The 22,686-nt window shown below is 34.1% G+C and overlaps 1 protein-coding gene across 2 annotated transcripts in view; it reads right to left on the bottom strand.

Moving 5' to 3' along the window:
* Positions 1 to 2,252: 2,252 nt before the first annotated feature.
* Positions 2,253 to 22,686, bottom strand: part of LOC145271254 (uncharacterized) — a 21,821-nt gene continuing 1,387 nt past the window's right edge. Inside the window, exons 2-3 of one of the 2 annotated variants that reach the window (XM_080126814.1) lie at positions 12,049 to 12,126; positions 2,253 to 7,898 (exon numbers count right to left, since the gene is read on the bottom strand). In XM_080126814.1, the coding sequence (XP_079982940.1) occupies positions 3,658 to 4,968 (1,311 nt within the window). In that variant the 5' untranslated portion in view covers positions 4,969 to 7,898; positions 12,049 to 12,126 and the 3' untranslated portion in view covers positions 2,253 to 3,657. The remainder of the gene's footprint in view (positions 7,899 to 12,048; positions 12,127 to 22,686) is intronic. The other variant, XM_080126815.1, reaches the window with a different exon arrangement.

The following is a 22,686-nucleotide window of genomic DNA, read 5'->3' as shown; positions in this document are numbered from 1 at the left end:
GAAACTGTCTTCCGTTTGTCTGCTTTCCAGCTGATTATTAATATATGGTTGCCTTCATTTTTTCTTAAAAAAAAATTTTTTTTTGCTTAACCAACATCCTTACACGCATCTCCACTTTCTTTTCCACCTTTGTGTCATAGATTCGAGCCTGTATCCCCACTACAATTTTTAATTAATTTTTTTTGCTCACCACACACCTACAAACACCCGGGCAATGCCGGGCTAGTATAAAATGAAACAAAATAAAAGTAAAATGATACAGGTTCCAGTGAAGTATTTAGTTTAGGGGTTCAGAAAGTGACGAATATGGCAATTGTTTACAAATTCAACAAGGTAAAATATTTGTAGAGCATCAAATCTAAGTACAATCTTCGTAAATCCAGAAAGAAACACTCATCTAACTGAAAACACTATCAATAATTTCTCCCACTCTTTATCTGTGCCTAAACCTAAATGTAGATTCCATGAACTGCACACCTGTGAAACTGTCTTCTGTTTGCCTGCTTTCCAGCTGATTACTATATGGTCGTCTTCAAGTCCAATGTAAACAAGTTCTTAATGAGCCGTTCCCCATAAGTAATCCAATTTACCAAATTTACACTACTAACGATTCCTATGTTATTGTCTCATTGAATACTGTACACCTTTTTTATCTTTATCCTTGAGTGGCTTCTGTGCCTTGGTGACTTCTATGTAAAAAAATATAAGAAAAAAGGATATGGATAGTTTAATCAGAGCTATTCAGTTATCAGAATATATAATTATTAAAGCAATCCCAACTTGCAATTTCTCGTAAAATATTTATATAGTTGAAAAGAAAATAAACTTTCTAAATGTATAATTTGTACGCACTGTTATTTGTTGCATTAGTTTTTATCAGTAAATAAAACAGTGTTTTATTTTGAACAACTGAAAATGTTAAATGACTTTTTTTGGTTAACGTGTACAAGCAGTACACCACTCCCATTTTTTTTTCACTTTCGTTTTTTTTTTTTTTCAGATTATTATCGAATAGACACTAATCTACCGGATTATAAAAGAAATGAAAAAACAAAAAACAAAACAAAACCAATTAGAGTATATTTTATGATCTCTTGGTCAAGAATTCATCTACCGGAGGACCAAACTCAAAGAAAAGCAACCTGCCTTCTCCCCTAAGGCTTGCATTCACAAATATCTGCGGGCTTAGAACTAACCTAAACTTAAATGATGTTGAATCATTTCTCCTAGTAAACACTCCAGATATCTTAGCATTAAATGAAACTAACCTACACTTCTCCATTCCCTCTAACAACTTTAACATGCCTGGTTATCTCCCTCTCTGCCGTAAAGACTCAGACAGACATATGCACAGGCTTGGAGTCTATATTCGTAACACCCTCCCCCTGACTAGAGAAACAAAGCTAGAATCAGACGACCAGGCCTTTATGTGCTTCAGACTAAACATGCATTATAAAAAAATCTATCTACCGGATTAAAAAAAATCTATCTACCGATTATAAAAAATCTATCTACCGATTATAAAAAATCTATCTACCGGATTATAAAAAAATCTATCTACCGGATTAAGAAAAATCTATCTACCGGATTAAAAAAAAATCTATCTACCTGATTATAAAAAAATCTATCTACCGATTATAAAAAATCTATCTACCAGATTATAAAAAAATCTATCTACCGGATTATAAAAAAATCTATCTACCGGATTATAAAAAAATCTATCTACCAGATTAAAAAAAAATCTATCTACCAGATTAAAAAAAAATCTATCTACCAGATTATAAAAAATCTATCTACCGGATTATAAAAAATCTATCTACCAGATTATAAAAAAATCTATCTACCAGATTATAAAAAATCTATCTACCAGATTATAAAAAATCTATCTACCGGATTATAAAAAAATCTATCTACCGGATTATAAAAAATCTATCTACCGGATTATAAAAAAAATGCAAAAATAAAACCAGTTATAGTATGTTTTATGGTCTACAGGATTCTGGACAAGAATTCAGCTAGATTGGTAGAGTATTCACTTTCATTCTGTTATTTGAAGCAACATTTGATTAAAAATGGTACACCATTCCTTGTATAATCCAGTTAAGAATAGAACACGTACATCAAATCTGTTTTTTCCATTTTGTTTCTTTTATGTTAAATATTACCTGTAAAATTCAAGGGGAAAAACATTTTCTTAATTCTGAATATCGAAGAAAAAAAATTGTTTTGTATGTAGAATGACCTTACTTTTGTGTATAAAATTTGTAAATTTTGAATTCAAAATACTTGGCATAATCATGTAGACTAAAGTTAAGCAAAATAAAACCCGATTAGTGCTTGAATGGGTGACCATTTCGGAATATCAAGTGCTGTTTTTGCTCTCTGCTTATCTCGGCATTGTATATAGTTGTCTTGGACTTTGCCTTGCAACTGAAATCAAGCGGAGCTGATTCAGGAGAGATGTGGTTGGTGGGATTGCGCATCCCTTGCTTCACAGTTATCTGTACACCCTTACAGAGGGTATCCATTGTCTCTCTAGACTGACTGGAGTTTAACTAGCAATGGATCAATAAAACATTTTGGATAATCAGACTTCAAAGGTTGGAAAATGGTGAGATCCATCTATCCAGTAAATATCTCACTGCTGATACAATTCATGACCTATATAAGAGTCAGGTACGTCCAACGATGGAGTACTGTTGCCACATCTAAGCAGGAGCTGCTTATCATGCCCTGACAGAGTTCAAAATAGACTTTGTAGCCTAGTGGGGGGCCTGCCCTTTTCTCTTCCCTGCAACCTTTTTCTCACAGACGAGAAATTGTGAGCCTGCTTTAATGTTATTTTCATGCCAAGTGCTCGTCTGAGCTCCAGTCTATGGTCCCTCTCGCCAAACTTTCATGATGAAACACTCATCTAGCTGAAAACACTATCAATAATTTCCCCCATCTGTGCCTAAAACCTAAATTCCATGAACAAAGCTTCTTTCTTAGAACTGCACACCTGTGGAACTCTCTTCCATTTGCCTGCTTTCGTCTTCAAGACCCACGTAAACAAGTTCTTGATCAGATGTTCCCCCTTAAGTAATCCAATTTACCAAATTTCTGCCGCTTGCCTGTTTTCTACCTGACTACAACTTGGACGTTTTCAAGTCCAACATAAACAAACTCCTGACAAACCGCCCCCTTAAGTAAGACACTCTATCAAAACATCCAATACTAATGATTACTACAATACTATCTCATTGATTACTGTACACGCAATGACCTTTATCCCTGAGTGGCCTTCGGGCCTTGATAAGTGGTGGTTACCCCCATGTAAAAAAAAAAAAAAATTTCCACAACTAACACTTACTATGACATTTTCCCATTGATCACTGTACACTTATTAACCCTTATCCTCTAGTGGCTTCTGGGCCTTGATAATGTGGGGACTCCTTTGTAACAAAAAGTATGAGTTCTGCTGTTTCAACATAGAAAATAAAACAAGGAAATTATTTTGTCTATAGAAAGTGTTTTTATTCATCATACTGGATTTCTTTTAAAATATTCAATTTTTTTCTTAAGAATAAGTTTTCTTTTTTTTTTTTTTCATTTTTCTTAAACTTTTTCTTCTAGGGGATGGGACATCCAACCAGATGTCTGACATTTACCCCTATTTTAGTGAGTCCAACCAAGAGATCTTTTCAGGATTCTAGCCGTCCCTTTCAGTGCAATCGTTTGTATTTCACTTGCACTTGGTTCAACGGGTATGCTTGCTATGTACTTTTTAAAGTTCTTTTTCATAAGCCCAGTTGCTCCTATGATGACTGGTATAATTGAAACGTCTTTTAATTTCCAATTTCGTTTCATATCATACATAAGTCCTTGATACTTTGTAATCTTTTCCCTCTCAACTCTGTTAAGCTCTGTATCATTGGGTACACTGACCTCAATTACGGTCGCTTTTTTGTTTGCTCTGTCCCAAATCACTATATCTGGTTTAACAGCTGCATTTTCAAGATATGTAGCAGTAGGGATTATGTAGTCATAGTGAATAGTGTAGTTGTCATTCCCAACTGTTCGTTCGGGTATATGTTCCCAAGAGTTTTTACTACACTGAATGTTGAGTTTCTTACATATCTTCCAGTGAAGGTATTTGCAAACTCCGTTATGGCGATCTGTATAATAACCGTCTCCAAGTAGGACTTTGCAACCAGAAATCAGGTGGCCCACACTCTCAACCTCAGTGCTACAGAACCTGCATTTATTATTGTTACTTAGACCACACATCTTTTTGAAGGCGTTTGTCATGAGGCCCTGGTCTTGTGCAGCCAATATCAACCTCTCTTGGTCGTAATGGAGGGATCCTCTTTTGAGCCAGTCCAGGGAACCATCCCTATCAATATATTCTTGGGATAGTTCAGTCGGTAGGTATTTTGCCCGTTTATGGTTGGTCCATTCTTCTGTTTTAACACTATGGAACTGGCTAGTGTATTTTTTCCGACTTTTCTGGGCTATGTCAGTGGCAGGCTTGTTTGGGTTCTCAGTATCATTTGTAAGGCAATCTTTTCCAAAATGAGTGGCAAGTTGTGTTATAGATGTTGTACTACTTGCTCGATTCTGATAATGGTCTTTAATTTTCATAAGCTTGGGGTTACAGGAACTTATTATGTACTGACCTATGCTGACGATTGTGGCTCTGTGTTGATGATTGACTTCCGAGAGCCCCATACCTCCTTCTCGCCTGGGTAGGTACAAACGAGGCATGCACTGATTTCGATAAATAACTCGGTACAAGGTTAGCATTTTCCTTGTCTTTGTGTCAAGCCAATTTATGTCTTTCTGAGGCCAGTCAATAATGCCAAAACTATATGTTAGTACTGGCATGGCAAGTTGGTTAATTGCCGTAATTTTGTTCTTGTTTGTGATTTCAGTTTTGCAGATTTTTCTTACCCGGCGTAAATATTCTTGGCTTAGTTTCTCTCTCATCTTTGAATGCTGGATGGACTCTTTTCAGTATGCATTTGCATATGTTTTAACATATTTTGTTTCCGTGTAAAAGAAGAGCCACAGGTTTCACAAGAATGTGGTTTCTCTCCAGTGTGTATGCGAATATGCCGCAACATAGCAGATTTCTGTGTGAAAGAAGAGCCACATACTTCACAAGAATATGGTTTTTCTCCAGTATGCGTTCGCATATGTTTTATCATACATTGTTTCCTTGAAAAAGATGAGCCACATACTTCACAAGAATATGGTTTTTCCCCAGTATGTGTTCGCATATGTTGCACAATATGGTGCTTTAATGTAAAACAAGAGCCACACACTTCACAAGAATAGGGTTTCTCTCCAGTATGTGTTCGCATGTGTTGCAACAAATTGTGTTTCTGTGTAAACGAATAGCCACATATTTCACAAGAATATGGTTTTTCTCCAGTATGAGTTCGCATATGTTGCAACATATGATGTTTCTGTGTAAAAGAAAAGCCACACAATACACATGGATGTGGTTTCTCTCCAGTATGTGTTCGTGTATGTTCCAACATACTGTGTTTTTGTGTAAAAGAAGAGCCACACACTTCACAAGAGTAAGGCTTCTCTCCAGTATGTGTTCTCATATGTACCAGCATACTATGTTTCTGTGTAAAAAAAGAGCCACATATTTCACAAGCATATGGTTTCTCTTTGGTATGTGTTCTCATGTGTACCGACATATGGTCTTTCCTTGCAAAAAAAGAGCCACATATTTCACAAGAATGTAGTTTCTCTCCTGTATCAGATTTGGAAGTCATTTTCGAAGACAAAATATTTGGAGATTCTGATTTTCAATATGTTTCTTATTGTGCAAGAAACGAAATTAATATTCAGATTTTTGAAAAAGTTTATGGATTTAAAATTTAGTAGATCTTTTACGATGATCATGAGTCACGTTTTCTTCATTTTTAAATGAAAAAGCACTTTATTTTTATTTAATTATTTGGACTATTATCCACATCTTTTAGTTGTTGTTTTTATGATGTTTCGGCCAATTATTCCTCTAGGCTTCGTCAGGTTAACCATGAAGGAATAGGAATGATGAATCGTCCAACTACATCCACAGCAATTGCTGCCTTCAATAGTTCTTATCTCACTACGGTTTGGTCAACTAATCCTCTGACCGACTTTGGGTCGGATCGAAATCGCTACTGCCAGACAATACTCACTTGGAATCGTAGATATTCCGCATCTCTATCCACTGCGCCACTGGCCCCAAAGGGTAATCAAGGTTGAATTTTTTGGTCTTATAAATCCACAATCTTCCAATTGTCAGGTCCGTACCGATTGTTCTATTATTGAATTAATTTGGAATTATTTTGGAGATGAGTAAATTGTATAATTTTTTATTTAATTATTTGAACTATTATCCTCATCTTTAGTTGTTTTTTTTTTACAACGTTTCAGCCAATTATTCCTCTGGCCTTCATGTCAGTAAAAGAATGAACAATGCAAATTAAAAATATGTTTAAAAATAGGTTAGATTAGAATTGAGGAGTCTTTTTGTCAAAAGTGTGTTGGACAAACATGTAAAGTCACGTTGGTAAACACTTCTGACGTCATAAACAAAGGACATTTCTCAATATAGGATTCTATGGGTCCGGAGTCAGTTAGTCAGTCGATCAGCCAAGAGTTGACATAGTCAGTTGAACAGAAGATTAACCATGTAGATCCAAGCTGAATTCTAATAGGAATGTTAAATTCTCAAACTACATCCATTAAAGAGATTCAAACGTAATATATATGCATATATATATATATATATATATATGCGTATTTATTTATTCATATATATATATATATATATATATATATTAATTGAAATTTTGTAATGAGTTCACAGTAAATGATTATATAATACTGTCATATTAACTTCCATATAAAAATTTGTATCATACTCAGAGCCTATATTAATCTTAATCAGAAAAATTAGGCCAACATACGCGATAAAGCAATATTATTTTTTTAAAATTCATTATTATTCCTTATATTCATGCTATTCCTCCTTGATAAAATTGTATGTAAGGGTAAGGGAAAGGGTAAGGGTTGGGGCAAGGGGTAGGGTTAGTTTCTTTTTTTTTTAAAATTCATTATTATTCCTTATAATCATGCTATTCCTCCTTGATAAAATTGTATGTAAGGGTAAGGGCAAGGGTAAGGGTTGGGGCACGGGGTAGGGTTAGTTTCTTTTTTTTTTTAATTCATTATTATTCCTTATATTCATGCTATTCCTCCTTGATAAAATTGTATGTAAGGGTAAGGGTTGGGGCAAGGGGTAGGGTTAGTTATTCCTAATAATCAGTAGTTGTTGTTATCTGACCACGGTTTGGTCAACTTTGGGTTGAATTGAAACTGCTATCTCCAGACAATACTCCCTTGGAATCATAGATATTCCACATCTCTATCCATTGTGTCGTGGGCCCCAAAGGGCAATCAAGGTTGAATTTTTAGGTCTTATAAATCCACAATCTTCCAATTGTCAGGTCCGTACCGATTGTTATCTCATTGAATTAATTTGGAATTATTTTAGAGATGAGTAAATTGTATAATTATTATCATCTATATATTAATACGATAATGTGTGTGTTGTATTGTGTCACACTTACATCTCTTTTCTTTCGAGTGGCTGTCGTTTAATAATTGTTGTGTCCTTCCATTTCTTGTATTAAATAATTTTGTCAAGAATTTTCCATAAGTTTTCGATTATAGATGATCGCACTCATCTATCTTTCTTTCTTTTTTTTTTGGCGGGGGGGTGGTGATCACTAGTTTATATTGTTTTTTATTGATTTAGTGAAACGAAAAAAATATTCTATGGTTCACAAGAATTTGATTTCTGTCGTTTTTGGCTTTCAACTTGAGGCAACAAGCATTTGCTGCATATTCTGCAAAATTAAAAAACAAGACGTAAGCTTTTAAGAAAAAAATGTCTATTTTTTTATTATTTTATACGATTTTGTTTTGTAAACAAAATTAATTTAAGATATGAAGATGGCAGCTAGTATACTTCTTAACTTCTTATCTTATTGAATTAGTTTGGAATTATTTTCGAGATGAGTAAATTGTATAATTATTATCAGCTATATATTAATACGATAACGTGTGTGTTATATTGTGTCACGCTTACATCTCTTTTCTTTCGAGTGGCTGTCGTTTAATAATTGTTGTGTCCTTCCATTTCTCGTATGAAATAATTTTGCCAAGAATTTTCCATAAGTTTTCGATTACACACACTAGAGAATTGAAGGAAAAAATAAAATACAAATTTCATTTGTAATTTTTGGATTCTTGGAACTACTGTTCTTTAGTGTCATTTTCACAGCATTTCAGTTGATGTAACCTCTGACCTTCTTCAGGTGCAGCTTGTCGAACTCTGGAATTTCAAACAGAACTCTTTATTTACTTCATGGTGGTGTGGAGAGTGAACCCGTGGTGCAATGGTTAGAGTACTTGAAAAAAATCAATTGTAAAAGTGACCTTCTCCTGAAGCTTGGATGTTCAATTCTCAGTGTGGTTGACCAATTAATACAATTGTGAAATACTTAGGATATCTATCCAGTCATGGTTGGCAGAACGAGAGAATAATACTTCTGGTTTCGTTAGAAATTTTGTTCAAATTCCCAAGTATCGCAGAAACATTCCAAAGTTCAACATGGCACTCAAGATGAAAGCAGTAGTCCGATGAATCCAAATAACCAAACCTCATCTCAAAAATTCAGGAACGTAATACAAATTTAAGTTTGTTTTATTTTCTAACTAGTAGGAAGACCCAGCATTACCTGGGATTTAATGAGGAACACTACTGTTCTTTTTCACACAACTCAAGCTTCTGGGCTTGACCATTACTCCTGATCTTAAATGGAACACGTATATCAAATCTGTTGCCAAGGCCGCTGGAAAAATGGTGGGATCTTTCTATCGATCCAGTAGATATCTCACTGCTGATGCTATTCTCTATCTATATAAGAGCCAGGTACGTCCAAGGATGGAATACTGTTGCCACATCTGGGCAGGAGCTGCTAGAAAGGACTTGTCCTGCCTTGATAGAGTTCAAAATAGACTTCGTAGCCTCGTAGGAGATGTCCTTTTCTCCTCCTTGCAACCTCTATCTCACAGAAGAGATGTTGCGAGTTTGTCTCTGATGTATCGTTATTTTCATGGAAAGTGTTCAACTGAGCTTCAATCTATGGTCCCCCCTCGCCAAACTTTCACAAGAAACACTCGTCTAGCTGTAAACACTATCAATAATTTCCCCCACTCTTTATCTGTGCCTAAACCTAAACATAGATTCCATGAACAAAGCTTCTTTCTTAGAACTGCACGCCTGTGGAATTGTCTTCCGTTTTCCTGCTTTCCGGCTGACTACAATATGGTTGTGTTCAAGTCTAAGGTAAATAAGTTCTTGATGAGCCGTTCCATATAAGTTATTAAATTTACCAAATTTTCATTACTAATGATTACTATATTGACCAACTTCTACTGTGCACTCTTTAACCCTTATCCTTGAGTGGCCTCTTGGCCTTGATAATGTGGTGATGCCTTTGTAAAAAAAAAAAAAAAAAAAAAAAAAGAAAACTCATCTATAAATAACTCACCTCTTTTTTATTGGTTTACACGCTACTGTATTGATATATATTTTATAATTTAAGTTTTCGATTATAGATGATGGCACTCAACTCATCTATTTTTCTTTCTTTTTTTTGGCGGGTGGGGGGAATCACTACTTTATATTGTTTTTTATTGATTTAGTGAAAAGAAAAAAATATTCTATGGTTCACAAGAATTTGATTTCTGTTGTTTCATAAGCTTTTAAGAAAAAAATGTCTATTTTTTTTATTATTTTATACGATTTTGTTTTATAAACAAAATTAATTTAAGATATGAAGATGGTAGCTAGTATACTTCTTAACTTCTGGTGTGTCTGCTACCGAAAGCATATATGCACATATATATATATGTTATTTTTCTCTTTTTTTTTTTTGGAAATCACTACTTTATATTATTTTTTAACGGTCATGATTACATTATTAAATAGGAAAAAATAAATAACTCACCTCTTTTTTATTGGTCTATCCTTTTTTATTCTTCTACACGCTACTGTATTGATATATATATATATATATATATATATTATAATTTTTATTTAATTATTTGAACTATTACCTTCTAGTTGTTGATTTTTTTATGACGTTTCGGCCAGTTATTCCTCTGGCCTTCATCAGGTTAATCGAATGTTGAATTCTCCAACTATATCACAAATAATATAATAGAGTGAATTTTATGATCTATGGTAGAAAAACAAAAGGCACAGGGAGGGTCGATACAATTTCATCAAGTTTACTATAATCTATTTGTCTATCAGATAATGAATATATATTGTTGGCAGGGCATTTTTTCTATTAAAAACATATTTAAGATGATATTTGTAAACGAAATCTGTTGATAATACTACATAAATGGAATCAATTTTGTCATGAGATCTGATTTCTTATCAAATCAACTTAGCAAAAAAAACAAAAAAACCCTGACCTCAGGGAAAGAAACTAATGCTATTTCCGGAAATTACAGGGCAAATATATTCTAAATCAGTTATAGAAATCTAAAAATAAAAAAAAAACATTAAAAAAGTAAAAACAAAACGCTGCCCAGTGAATAAACCCGGTTCTAAAAGGGACTTGATCGATATAAAACATTAATATCGATTATGTTTTCTGTGTGTGTGTGGATACAACTATTCCATTCAGCATGACATTAGAACAACGGAGTTCAACACGATTAATTTAATTTGCTCCTTGGGGTTATGAAAACCAGTTTTTGGTAGAAACAGCTAAAGTCTACCTTGATGTACTGAAAAATGTATTGATCTCCTGGTGCAATCATGTGGCTGCTGGCAAACCCAAGCTTGGCTTCAGAAGGAGTGCTATGACTTTGTACCCTTCTCTTACTGGCCTCCCTCCTCCTCTGATCTTAACCCTCTCGAATACATCGAGAGAAATTACCAAAACTAGTAATGTGCATACTGTTCTACAGGTAGTTTAAAATTTGTAAATAAAAAAAAATATGGTCGGTCCGTCACTCTAAAACTAAATTCTTACCATTATAAAATAAACCAAATAAAAATAAAAAATGTATGTTGAAACTTCTATTCTTCTACACACAAAAAATGTTACCGCTATACAAAAAGCCAAAACTAAAAAATTGCAACTCTTTATAATCTATGTAATCAAAATTTACGTGTTTGGCTATTATGCCCTAATAGCCTTTAAAATGTATATGTAGATGCAAAGAAAAACAGTACTGTATGTGGATGACAAATTAAAGCCCCCCGCCTCTTTGGGTTAAGCATTTTGTAAGTACTGTATGAAGACGTCAAATAAGGGACATTCATTTAAGCATTGTATTCTTTCGTTCAAACAGTAAATTTTATTTCGAAAATTGACTTCTCTTAATTGATCAGGTATAATCTGATGAAGGCCAGAGGAATAATTTGCCGAAACATCGTGAAAACAACAACAAAATGAGGATAAGAGTCTTAATAATTAAATAAAAACAAATTATACTAATTTACTCATCTCCAAAATAATTCCAAAACTTAATTCAATAAGAAAAAGTACCGGTTTTTAACTGTTATATGTAATGTTCATACAAGAATCGTGTGCCCCTCTATGTGTGTAAGCTCACTAGTAGATGTATGGACTTTACATTTATACAGATTCGTGGAAATAGAATGTAAATGATAATATCAGTTAATCTTTATATATCTTATGTAAACTTTTTCGCAACAATATTCCAGCATAAAAAAGACTAAGCTTTGACAAATTGCATATACAGTTCATAAGAAAATGTTTGTTTCCAAAATGTTATCACAAAATGTGATTTAGTGAAAAGAAAAAATATTCTATGGTTCACAACTGAATTAAGTGTCTCACTGTTTTTTGTACGTGTCCATTATTTTATTTTATTTTATTTTTTTTGCTGCAATATTTTTGGACGGAAAACAAGCTAGGTAAAATGGTAATTGAGATTAATTCTCACCTTCCCCATGAGGTTCCTGTCGATCGGGAGTGTCGTTTTTGGTTTTCAACTTGAGGCAACATGCATTTGCTGGATATTCTGCAAAATTAAAAACAAGACATAAGCTTTTAAGAAAAAAATGTCTATTTTTTTATTAGTTTATACGATTTTGTTTTGTAAACAATAGTAATTTAAGATATGTAGATGGCAGCTAGTATACGTCTTAACTTCTGGTGTGTCTGCTACCGAAAGCATATATGCACATATATATAATATATGCATATATATATATGCATATATTATATATATGCATGCATATATATATACATATATATAGATATATGCATATATATATATGCATATATATGCATATATATATGCATATATATATGCATATATATATATGCACATATATATGCATATATATATGCACATATATGCATATATGCATGTATATATATGTATATATATGCATGTATATATATGCATGTATATATGCATGTATATATATGCATATATCTATATGTATATATATGCATGCATATATATATGCATATATATATGCATATATATGCATGCATATATATATGCATATATCTATATATATGTATATATATATATGCATGCATATATATATGCATATATATATGCATGTATATATATGTATATATATATGCATGCATATATATAATATATGCATATATATATAATGACGTATATGCATATATATGCATATACATATATAAAGACGTGTATGCATATATATGCAGACATATATACACATACACATATATATACATATACAGTATACTTCTTAACTTCTGGTCTGTCTGCTACAGAAAGCGGTGACAAGGAAAATCAGCTACATACTTCTTAAATCTCTCATCTCTCTCTTTAAAATCCCTTCTCTTTTCAATCCTTCTGTTTTCCTTATCCCTCTACTCCCACTTGTTTCCTCACCCTCTTCTTTCATCAACCCCTTCTCTTTTACATAACCTCCCTCTTTTCCCCCTCAACCCCTGTCTCTTTTTTCCTCACACTCTGACTCACTTTTTCCTCACTCTCTCTCCTTCCACCCCCCTCTTTCCTTATCCCACCTCTCTCTTTTTCCTCACCCCTTTTTTCTCTTTCCTTGTTCCCCCTTCCTTCTCTTTCCTCACACCCCTCTCTTCGCCTTTTTATCTCCCCCATATCTTCCCTGTGCACGCACTCTTTTTTTTATTATGCTTTTCTGATCACGTTTTATTTATTTTTTTTATTAAACATTGAAAATTTTTTGTAAAGAATTATCGAAAACACGTTAAAAAATTTGAATTAAGAATTATTGAAAGGTTTATCCTTTGAGAATTATTTAGAACACATTTTGTGCTGGCTTCTTTTAAAAAGAAATATTTAAAACACATTTAAACATATTTTAAAATAAAAATTTATTTTAAGTTCATAATTAAACTAATTTTATTATAATAATAGATGCAAATAAAAACTAATTTTGTTATTTTTATCTTATTTTTCATTTATTTTGTTAATTCTCATGGTATACTTTTTAATAATATCGTCTTCTTATCTCTATAACAAACCAGTTTCTGATGGAGGTATATACACTATTCCGTGCCATAATTGCCATCATAAATACTTATCTTCTTTGCTTGTCTCCTGTGTGTCATTGTAACCTCTTATGTGCCTCCCATGCTTCTATCTCTCTCTCTCCCTCTCTCTCTCTCTCTCTCTCTCTCTTATATATATATATATATATATATATATATATAAACACAAATATGCCCACAGGACTTTTAATGTAAGAATAAACTTAGTATATGTAAATGCCTGAAGATGGCAAGCCTGCCAGAAGCGCATGTAACTTTTAACACCACATTTAAACATCAAATACAAAAACTGTAAAGAGGAATTTTTTTTAAAAAGTTTAAATTAAAAAAAATATATGGCTAGGTTTACTTTTATATATGTGTGTGTGTGTGTGTGTGCAGATGAGATATTATTCAAATGAAAAAAATTGTATTGTCTTCGAAACGATTGTACATTGATTGTTTGTTAATGTTGAGAATGATTTTTGCATAAATCATTTTACCATTTGCTATGTATATATTGCTGTGGAAATATTCTTTGTTCATTTGTATTTCCTTTTTATATATAGCAATCCTTATTTAAGAAGCTCAGTGCAATTACATTGGTGAAACTCAGCGTAAATTGGAAAAAAGGCTCAATGAACACAAAAGAGATATAAAAAATAGCAATTCTCTAAGTGCATTATTCTCTCATTCATTGCAACATAACCACACCTTTGACTTTAAACAAGCAAAAGTAGTTAACTTTATTTCAAATAAACCGCGCCGGAGACTTCTTGAATCTGCGCTTATCGCAACTTCAAGCACTATTAAACAACGTGGAGGTTTCTATAACATAGCGCCACTAATAAGTAAACTTTTATTACAAGAACATTATTTAACTGTGGACACAGGTTAACTTTCTCACACCCTTCAACACCCCCTGTAATAATTAACACATAATCTCAATCAATAAATTACATAAAAAACACTCATTTCATTTCTGTTACAAACTTATATTTGAATTTCAACAGATATATCTTTTTCCCAATAAGAATATTAACTTGCGTTCATAGCTTTAAAATTACATTAACGACTATATGACGTCACTAAAATTTCCTTCTCTTTAACAGTGCCAGCCCTCCCCCTCCTTTTTTGAATTTCCAACATCATTTTTCCGTTTCTCTGAAATAGAACTGCGTCACACTGTGCACGTGAAACATTTTCAAATATTTTTTGGTTTCTTAATCTCATTCATCCAGAGACAGTCTCGAAATAAAGACGAAACGTTGATGAACACATAATACGGTTTGTTCCTTTTTATTTTCGCTATACATATATATATATACATATATATACATATATATATATATATACATATATATGATGATTGCAAAGTCTTGTCAGACGAGTGCCACTCCCTCGGACATTTAAAATCCATGAGCCCAAATGCCTGAGGGAGTATCTATACAAATATGATGTTACAGAGTCTTAGCTTTGTACGACAGCTAAGTCTCTCTCTCGGTTCAAAATGTTGAGATCCAGCAACAAGCAAGAGCAAGATAGCCAGCAACAAATTAAACTGCAGACCAGCTTAATGCGGGTACTGGTCTCCTGCTTTATGGTTTTTTAAATCAGAGATTTGCTTCTCCTAGAAAGGTTGCCTTCACCACGGCTTACGGGAGCCCTCTCCACCCCAATACACATATACACACACACGCAAATATACACTGTGCTAGTTGGCCGTTGACCCAGAAAAAGAGTTCATTCGTCCTTTAACTTCAATATACATACATATATATACATATATATATACATACATATACATACATATACATATACATACATATATACATACATATACATACACATACATATATATACATATATATACATACACATACATATATATACATATATACCTATATATATACATATATATACACATACATATATATATACATACATATACATATACATATATATATATACATATATACACATACATATACATACATATATATACATACATACATATACATACACATACATATATATACATGTATATATATACATCTATATATACATACATATATATATATATATATATACATATATATATACATATATATACATACATATATACCCATATGATGATTGCAAAGTCTTGTCAGACGAGTGCCACTCCCTCACACATTTCAAATCCATGAGCCCAAATACCTGAGGGAGTATCTATACAAAGATGATGTTACAGAGTCTTAGCTTTGTACGACAGCTAAGTCTCTCTCTCGGTTCAAAATGTTGAGATCCAGCAACAAGCAAGAGCAAGATAGCCAGCAACAAATTAAACTGCAGACCAGCTTAATGCGGGTACTGGTCTTCCGCTTTATGGTTTTTTAAATCAGAGATTTGCTTCTCCTAGAAAGGTTGCCTTCACCACGGCTTACGGGAGCCCTTTCTACCCCAATACACATATACACACACACAAATATACACGGTGCTAGTTGGCCGTTGATCCAGAAAAAGAGTTCATTCGCCCTTACATACATATACAGACATATACATGCATATACATATATATACATACATATGTACACATACACATATACATATATACACATACAGATATATACACATATATACACATACACATATATACACAAATATATGCGCACACACACACACATATATATATATATACATAAATATATAAGCACACACACACACACATATATATACATAAATATATACACACACATATATATACACACACATATATATACACATAAATATATACACACACACATATATACACATAAATATATATACACACACACACATATATATACGCACACACACACATATATATATACATATTTACAAATATATACATGCACATATACAAATATATATAGACATACATACACACATATATATACATACATACATACACACAGATATATACACACATACACACATATATATACACACACATATATCTATATACACACATGTACACACATATGTACGTATGTGTACACATATATATACATATAAATATATATATACAAACACACACATAGATATACACACATACATACTAACACACACACATATATATATATATATATATAAACATACATACTAACACACACACATATATATATATATATATATATATACACACACATATATACACACACAAACACAGACACATATATATACACATACATACTAACACATATATATACACACACACAAACACAGACACATATATATACACATACATACTAACACATATATATATATACACACGCACACATATATACACAAACACACACACACATTGGACTAAATTTTTGAAATAACTTCAATAACTTCATCATGAGATTAAGAACTATGTAGCTTTTTTTAATAATTGAAACAAATTTTTTTACAGAAGAAATTCTTTTGAATATTTTAGAAACATCAATAATTTCTTAATGATCTTTAAAGAACAGTTATTATCATCTCATTTTGTTTGTAACATTGTTTGGCAATATATTTCGAAGTAATACTTCATCCTCAGCATTTTGTATATTATCTTTCACTAAGGACAGCAACTTGACTTTAATAACTTTCTTATCAAACTCAAAACCATGGCAAAAAAGAAGGAAAAAGAAAGAAAATGTGCAAAATACCTATCATGTCTTATTACTCGTGTTTTAACTTTTTTTTTTGTTAAATACGTCTGGCATTACCCTAAACTAGCCTTTAAATAAGATGCCCACAATCTAAAAACATAAGTTGACCTCACATATTGAATTATTGAAACGTAATTATGAGTTTAATCTCGAAGGTTCTATCGCGAGGTACCAAAAGCAAAAAAAAAAAAAAAATAAAATAAATAAAATAATGGAAAAAAAAGTTAAAAGCATTTAACCCCCACACCCAGAACAACCCAAGCGTGCTAGCTACTAGTCAGTTTTCGAGATGACCTCGGAAGAAAGAGTCGGTACCTTCATAGCTAAGTTAAAAACTTTATCCATAACTGTTTAAATGTATCCTGTCTTAATTTTGCCAATTTTTGTGTATTAAATATAATTTATTCATTTATCTTTGTTCTCTTATTGCAGTCTTACTAAAAATTGAAACTCCTTAACATTACCTATCATGTCTTATTACTCGTGTTTTAACCTTTTTTTTGTTAAATACGTCTGGCACTACCCTAAACTAGCCTTTAAATAAGATGCCCCCAATCTAAAAACATAAGCTGACCTCACAAGTTGCATTATTGAAACGTAATTATAAGTTTAATCTCGAAGGTTCTATCGCGAGGTACCAAAAGCAAAAAAAAAACAAAAAAACAAAAAAAACACTTCCACGGATTAATATGGGAGGGGAGACTATCTTCAAATTCTATTCTAAACTGGGAATGGGCAAAGGACTTATACTAAGTAGATATAAATAAGTCCCTCTTACCGTTTTTCTTTTTTTTTCAATGGAGAGTAGATAATGCAGTGGATGTGTTATCGGCAGCTCCAGTAACTCTCACTTCTCCTTTTTTGTCCCTCAGTCCTCATTTCTAATGAGTGATATTTCTGACAAAGGGTGAAGAAAAATCTGCTTCCCAGGTCGGTAGTACTTTGTGAACAGTAGTCTGAGATGTCAGAAATTTTCTGTCTCTGTGTCTATCCTTGCGGCCATGTCACAAGTAAGGGTGCTGGCGGTAAACGTTTTCATCTGGGCTGACGATAGTCAGGGACCCGAACCTTGGAATAACCACTGATGATAGTCAGGGACCCGAACCTTGGAATAACCACTAAGGAGGCAGTACTATCAGCAGGTGCAAAGTACTGGGGCTGCTGTATTGCCATTTGAGGAATGGATTCTGGACCATGCAGTAGTCTCTGGTGGGGCCTCTTGATGCCATACTAGTGGGTAATTGTTACGGCTTTACCTTATCATGTGCTACAAAAAAAAAAAAAAAATTCCTATCTTTCCTCTCTTACTTTCCCTATCTGTTCTGCTCTAACCAAGTATACTGACCTGTTCCACAACCCCAAAATCCTCAACATGAAATATCTCAAAAAAGAAAACACGAATAAACATAGAACCCCATCCTCCTATGTAGACCCCTACTACCACGTCTCCTTCTCCAACATCAGGGATCTATGTTCTAACCTTCCAGAGGTTGAAACCCAATTACAGGAGACGAAACCTGACATATTCTTCCTAAGCGAAACTGAAATAGGGCCGACCACCTCCCTAGATGAGTTCATAATTAAAGGATACTCTAACCTAGCATCTAAATCTGACCCCCAAGATCGCCACGGGCATGGAATATGTGCCTACATTAAAGATGGCTTCCCATGTGGCAGGGATATCTCCAGAGAAGACCCTAATCTACCTTATATGTGCTTCCGGGTTGCACTTGCTTACACCACCGCATTTATATTTTCCCTCTATCGCCCCCACAACAGTGGAGTTACTGTCTTTAAGAGTATATCAGAAAAAATTGACCACATCCTGTCTGCTCATCCCTCAGCTAACATTCACATTTGCGGTGACTTCAATGTCAATAATGTGGAATGGCTGACCCACTCAAATAAGACTGATGATGAGGGGAGGTTCTGTCATGATTTTGCCATTGCCTATGACCTCACTCAGATTGTCTGCAAGCCCACCCGTGTGCCCGACAGTACCGGTCAGTTCGCAAGCCTCCTAGATCTTTTTCTATCCACATCCCCTGAGCTATGCTCATGTTCCGTTCTATCTCCTCTGGGATCCTCCGACCACTGCGTCGTATCAGTTAAGATAAAAATGAAATATAATAAATCTACAGACGTACCTCTCCACCGTACTGTATACCGATACTCTATGGCAGACTGGGATAGCTTCCATACATTCATATCTGATCTCCGTCTCCATTCCATGTTTAAAAAGGATGTGTCCTCTATAGTATCAGACCTGACCGAATGGTTACTTGTAGGCATAGACCAATTCATACAATCCAAAAAATTCCGACAAAAACCTAACAGCCAGCCACGGTTCTTCCCCGAATGTGCTGCTGCCATCGCACACAGAAATCACTTTTTCCATAGCTACCAACGTAATGCACTGAAACTAAAGCTGTTTTCAGAACCGCCAGCAACCACTGTAAAAGAGTAATAAAAAATGCAAGAGAACTATATGCGCAATCCATTAAGTCCAAAGTAGCTGAGCAGCAGCTTGGTTCCCACCAGTTCTGGCAAATAGCAAATAGGATCCTGAACAGAAACGTGCATTCTATCCCAACCATTATCAATGGACCAGAGGTCATCTCGACAGCATCCGACAAGGCCAAACTATTTGCCAAAAACTTTGCAGCAAATTCTACCCTGTGCGACGAAGGCCATCAACTCCCCATATTCCCTCCTATAACAGACAACACGCTATGCAACATACAAATATCTATGCATGAGGTCGCCAAGCTAATCAAGAACCTTGACTCCAGTAAAGCAACTGGTCCCAACGGTATTCCAATTATAGTGTTAAGAAAATTACAACCAGAACTTGCCCCCATACTTTCCAAACTGTTTAAGCATTGCCTTAAGGAGAAGTGCTTCCCAACACCCTGGAAAACCTCATCAGTATGCCCTGTATTTAAGAATTCAGGAGATAAGTCATCCCCCTCTCAGTACAGACCAATAAGTCTCTTGTGTGTCATGAGTAAGTTGCTGGAATCCACAATAAATAGAGAAGTAGTCAACCACCTCAGCAGAAATAACCTTAGCGACACGCAATATGGTTTCCGCTCTACATCATAAACGTTCTGATCCCTATCTGGCATCAATTGAAATGGATGGCTCTCGTCTAAGGGAGGCCCCAGGCTTTGATAAGCTCCCGGGTTAGACCTTTACACCTGATCTTAAATGGAACACATACATCAAGTCTATGGCCAAGGTTGCTGGGAAAATGGTGGGATCCTTCTACCGCTCACTAATGATGCAATTCTCTATCTATATAAGACCCAAGTACGTCCAAAGATGGAGTAATGCTGCCACATCTGGGCAGGAGCTGCTAAAAACAGCCTATCCTACCTTGACAGAGTACAAAATAGACTCAGTGGCTTGGTGGGGGATGCCCTTTTCTCTACCCTGCAACCTGTTTCCCACAGAAGAGACGTAGCGAGCCTGTCATTGTTCTATCGTTATTTCCATGGCAGGTGCTCGTCTGAGCTCCATTCTCTGGTCCCCCCTCACCAATCTTTTTCAAAAAACACCCGACTAGCTGAAACCACTGTCAATAATTTTCCCCACTCCCTATCTGTGCCTAAATCAAAACGTAGATACCATGAGCAAAGCTTCTTTCTAAGAACTGCACGCCTGTGGAACTCTGTTCCGCTTGCCTGTTTCCCTCCCGACTTCAACCTGGATGTCTTCAAGTCCAACACAAACAAATTCCTGATGAACCGCCCCACCTCCTAAGTAATGACACCTTACAAATTCTCCAATACTATTGCTACACTATCCCTTTGATTACTGTACACACAGTAACCCTTATCCCTGAGTGGCCATTGGGCCTTGATAAGTGGTGAACTCCATGGAAAAAAAAAAATGGTGAAGATAAAGTATTACTTCGAAATATATTCATTTTAAACAATAAATGTTGTTTATCTACATATAACTGCGTCATGATTTGGCTTCCAAACGTATATAATACCTATTTATTTGAAATAAAGTCTATTTAATTCTGAGTCACAAAAGCTGCCAATACATACGATTTTTATTGATCTTTGGGGTGGAAAAAAAAAAAAAAAGAAGTTGGAAAATATATTAAAATTATTTAAGTTTTATGAAATTAAAAAAAAAATTATTTATCAATTACATTTGAAAGTTTTTACCTGTGTAATTTCAAATTTGCGCATACAAAATGGCCACCCGTGATAACATATAGAATTACATGGTTTAATATTTGGAAAACTACTTGTTTTTCGTCAAATTTTAATTTTTCGCCAATTACTACACTGTGACAACGCAGTTTGGTACGCGAGTGCACATTTAACAGCCTTCGTTTATGCTTGTGCATAGCGTAAATGAAGGCTAGGCTGTGAAATGGAAAAGAGTCTCAAGTTCAGAGGTTAATACCATCATGCGCACTTGCGCGTACAAAAATGGCCAGCCGTGATAACATAGAATTACATGGCTTTATATTCGGGAAACTTCTTTTTTTTTTCTAATTTAAAATTTTCGCCAATACTACACTGTGACAAGGCAGTTTGGTACGCAAGTGCGCATTTAAAAGCCTTTTTTATTCTCATACGTAGCGTAAACCAAGGCTGGGCTGTGAAATCGAAAATAGTCCCAGAGTTAAGGGGTTAATACCATACAAATGATAAATTTGCGACGGAAACGGTTACCATATTCTTTTAAAGTACACCGAAGACTACAAAAACTTTTTTTTTTCTACACGAATGTGAGACGAGTCCTAAAGTAAACCAATACCGATTTTTCTTTAATTTTTAATTTCCTCGTGTCTTTATTGAAAGATGAAAACACAAAAAGAAATCGAAAAATCATTTTTAGCCAATAAACACTAAAAAAAATTGTCCCCTCTCTCAGGTGGCCAGAATGTGGGTGCTCATTTTAAGTAAAATTTACATGGAAAAGTGATCACCCACTTTTCGAAAAAGTAATTTCTTCATATTATGAAAACTATTTTTTTGCGATGTAAACGGTTTGCAGATTCGTTTTTAGCACACCGAAATCTACCAAATAAATATTTTGTTATATACGAACGTGACACGGGCCTTAATGTAAAATTTTAGGTATTATTATACAAACACCGTGTTAGGGTTAGGGTTAGGATTAGGGTTAGGGTTAGGGTTTGGGTTAGGGTTAATTCGCTGTCACGGTGTTTGTATAGTTTTACCAAATTTTACCCATGAAACTTCCTCCTTTCGAGGAAGCCAGTTAAACCCTAATAGGGTTAGTGCCGACCGACACACATCGCTAAAAAATCGTACATTTTGATAAAATAAATTAAAAAAAAAAAAAACTAGTTGATCAATTTTCGTGATTTTTGGAATATATCTCCATCCATCTTCAATCCGTGACAAGTGGGTACCTGATGAAAG

This window comes from Euprymna scolopes, chromosome 46 (genome assembly GCF_053919585.1).
Source record: "Euprymna scolopes isolate OS-2025 chromosome 46, ASM5391958v1, whole genome shotgun sequence".
NCBI classification, from domain to species: Eukaryota; Metazoa; Mollusca; class Cephalopoda; order Sepiida; family Sepiolidae; genus Euprymna; species Euprymna scolopes.
The sequence above is the reverse complement of the archived record's forward strand: the minus strand, read 5'-3'. Positions and strand labels throughout refer to the sequence as shown.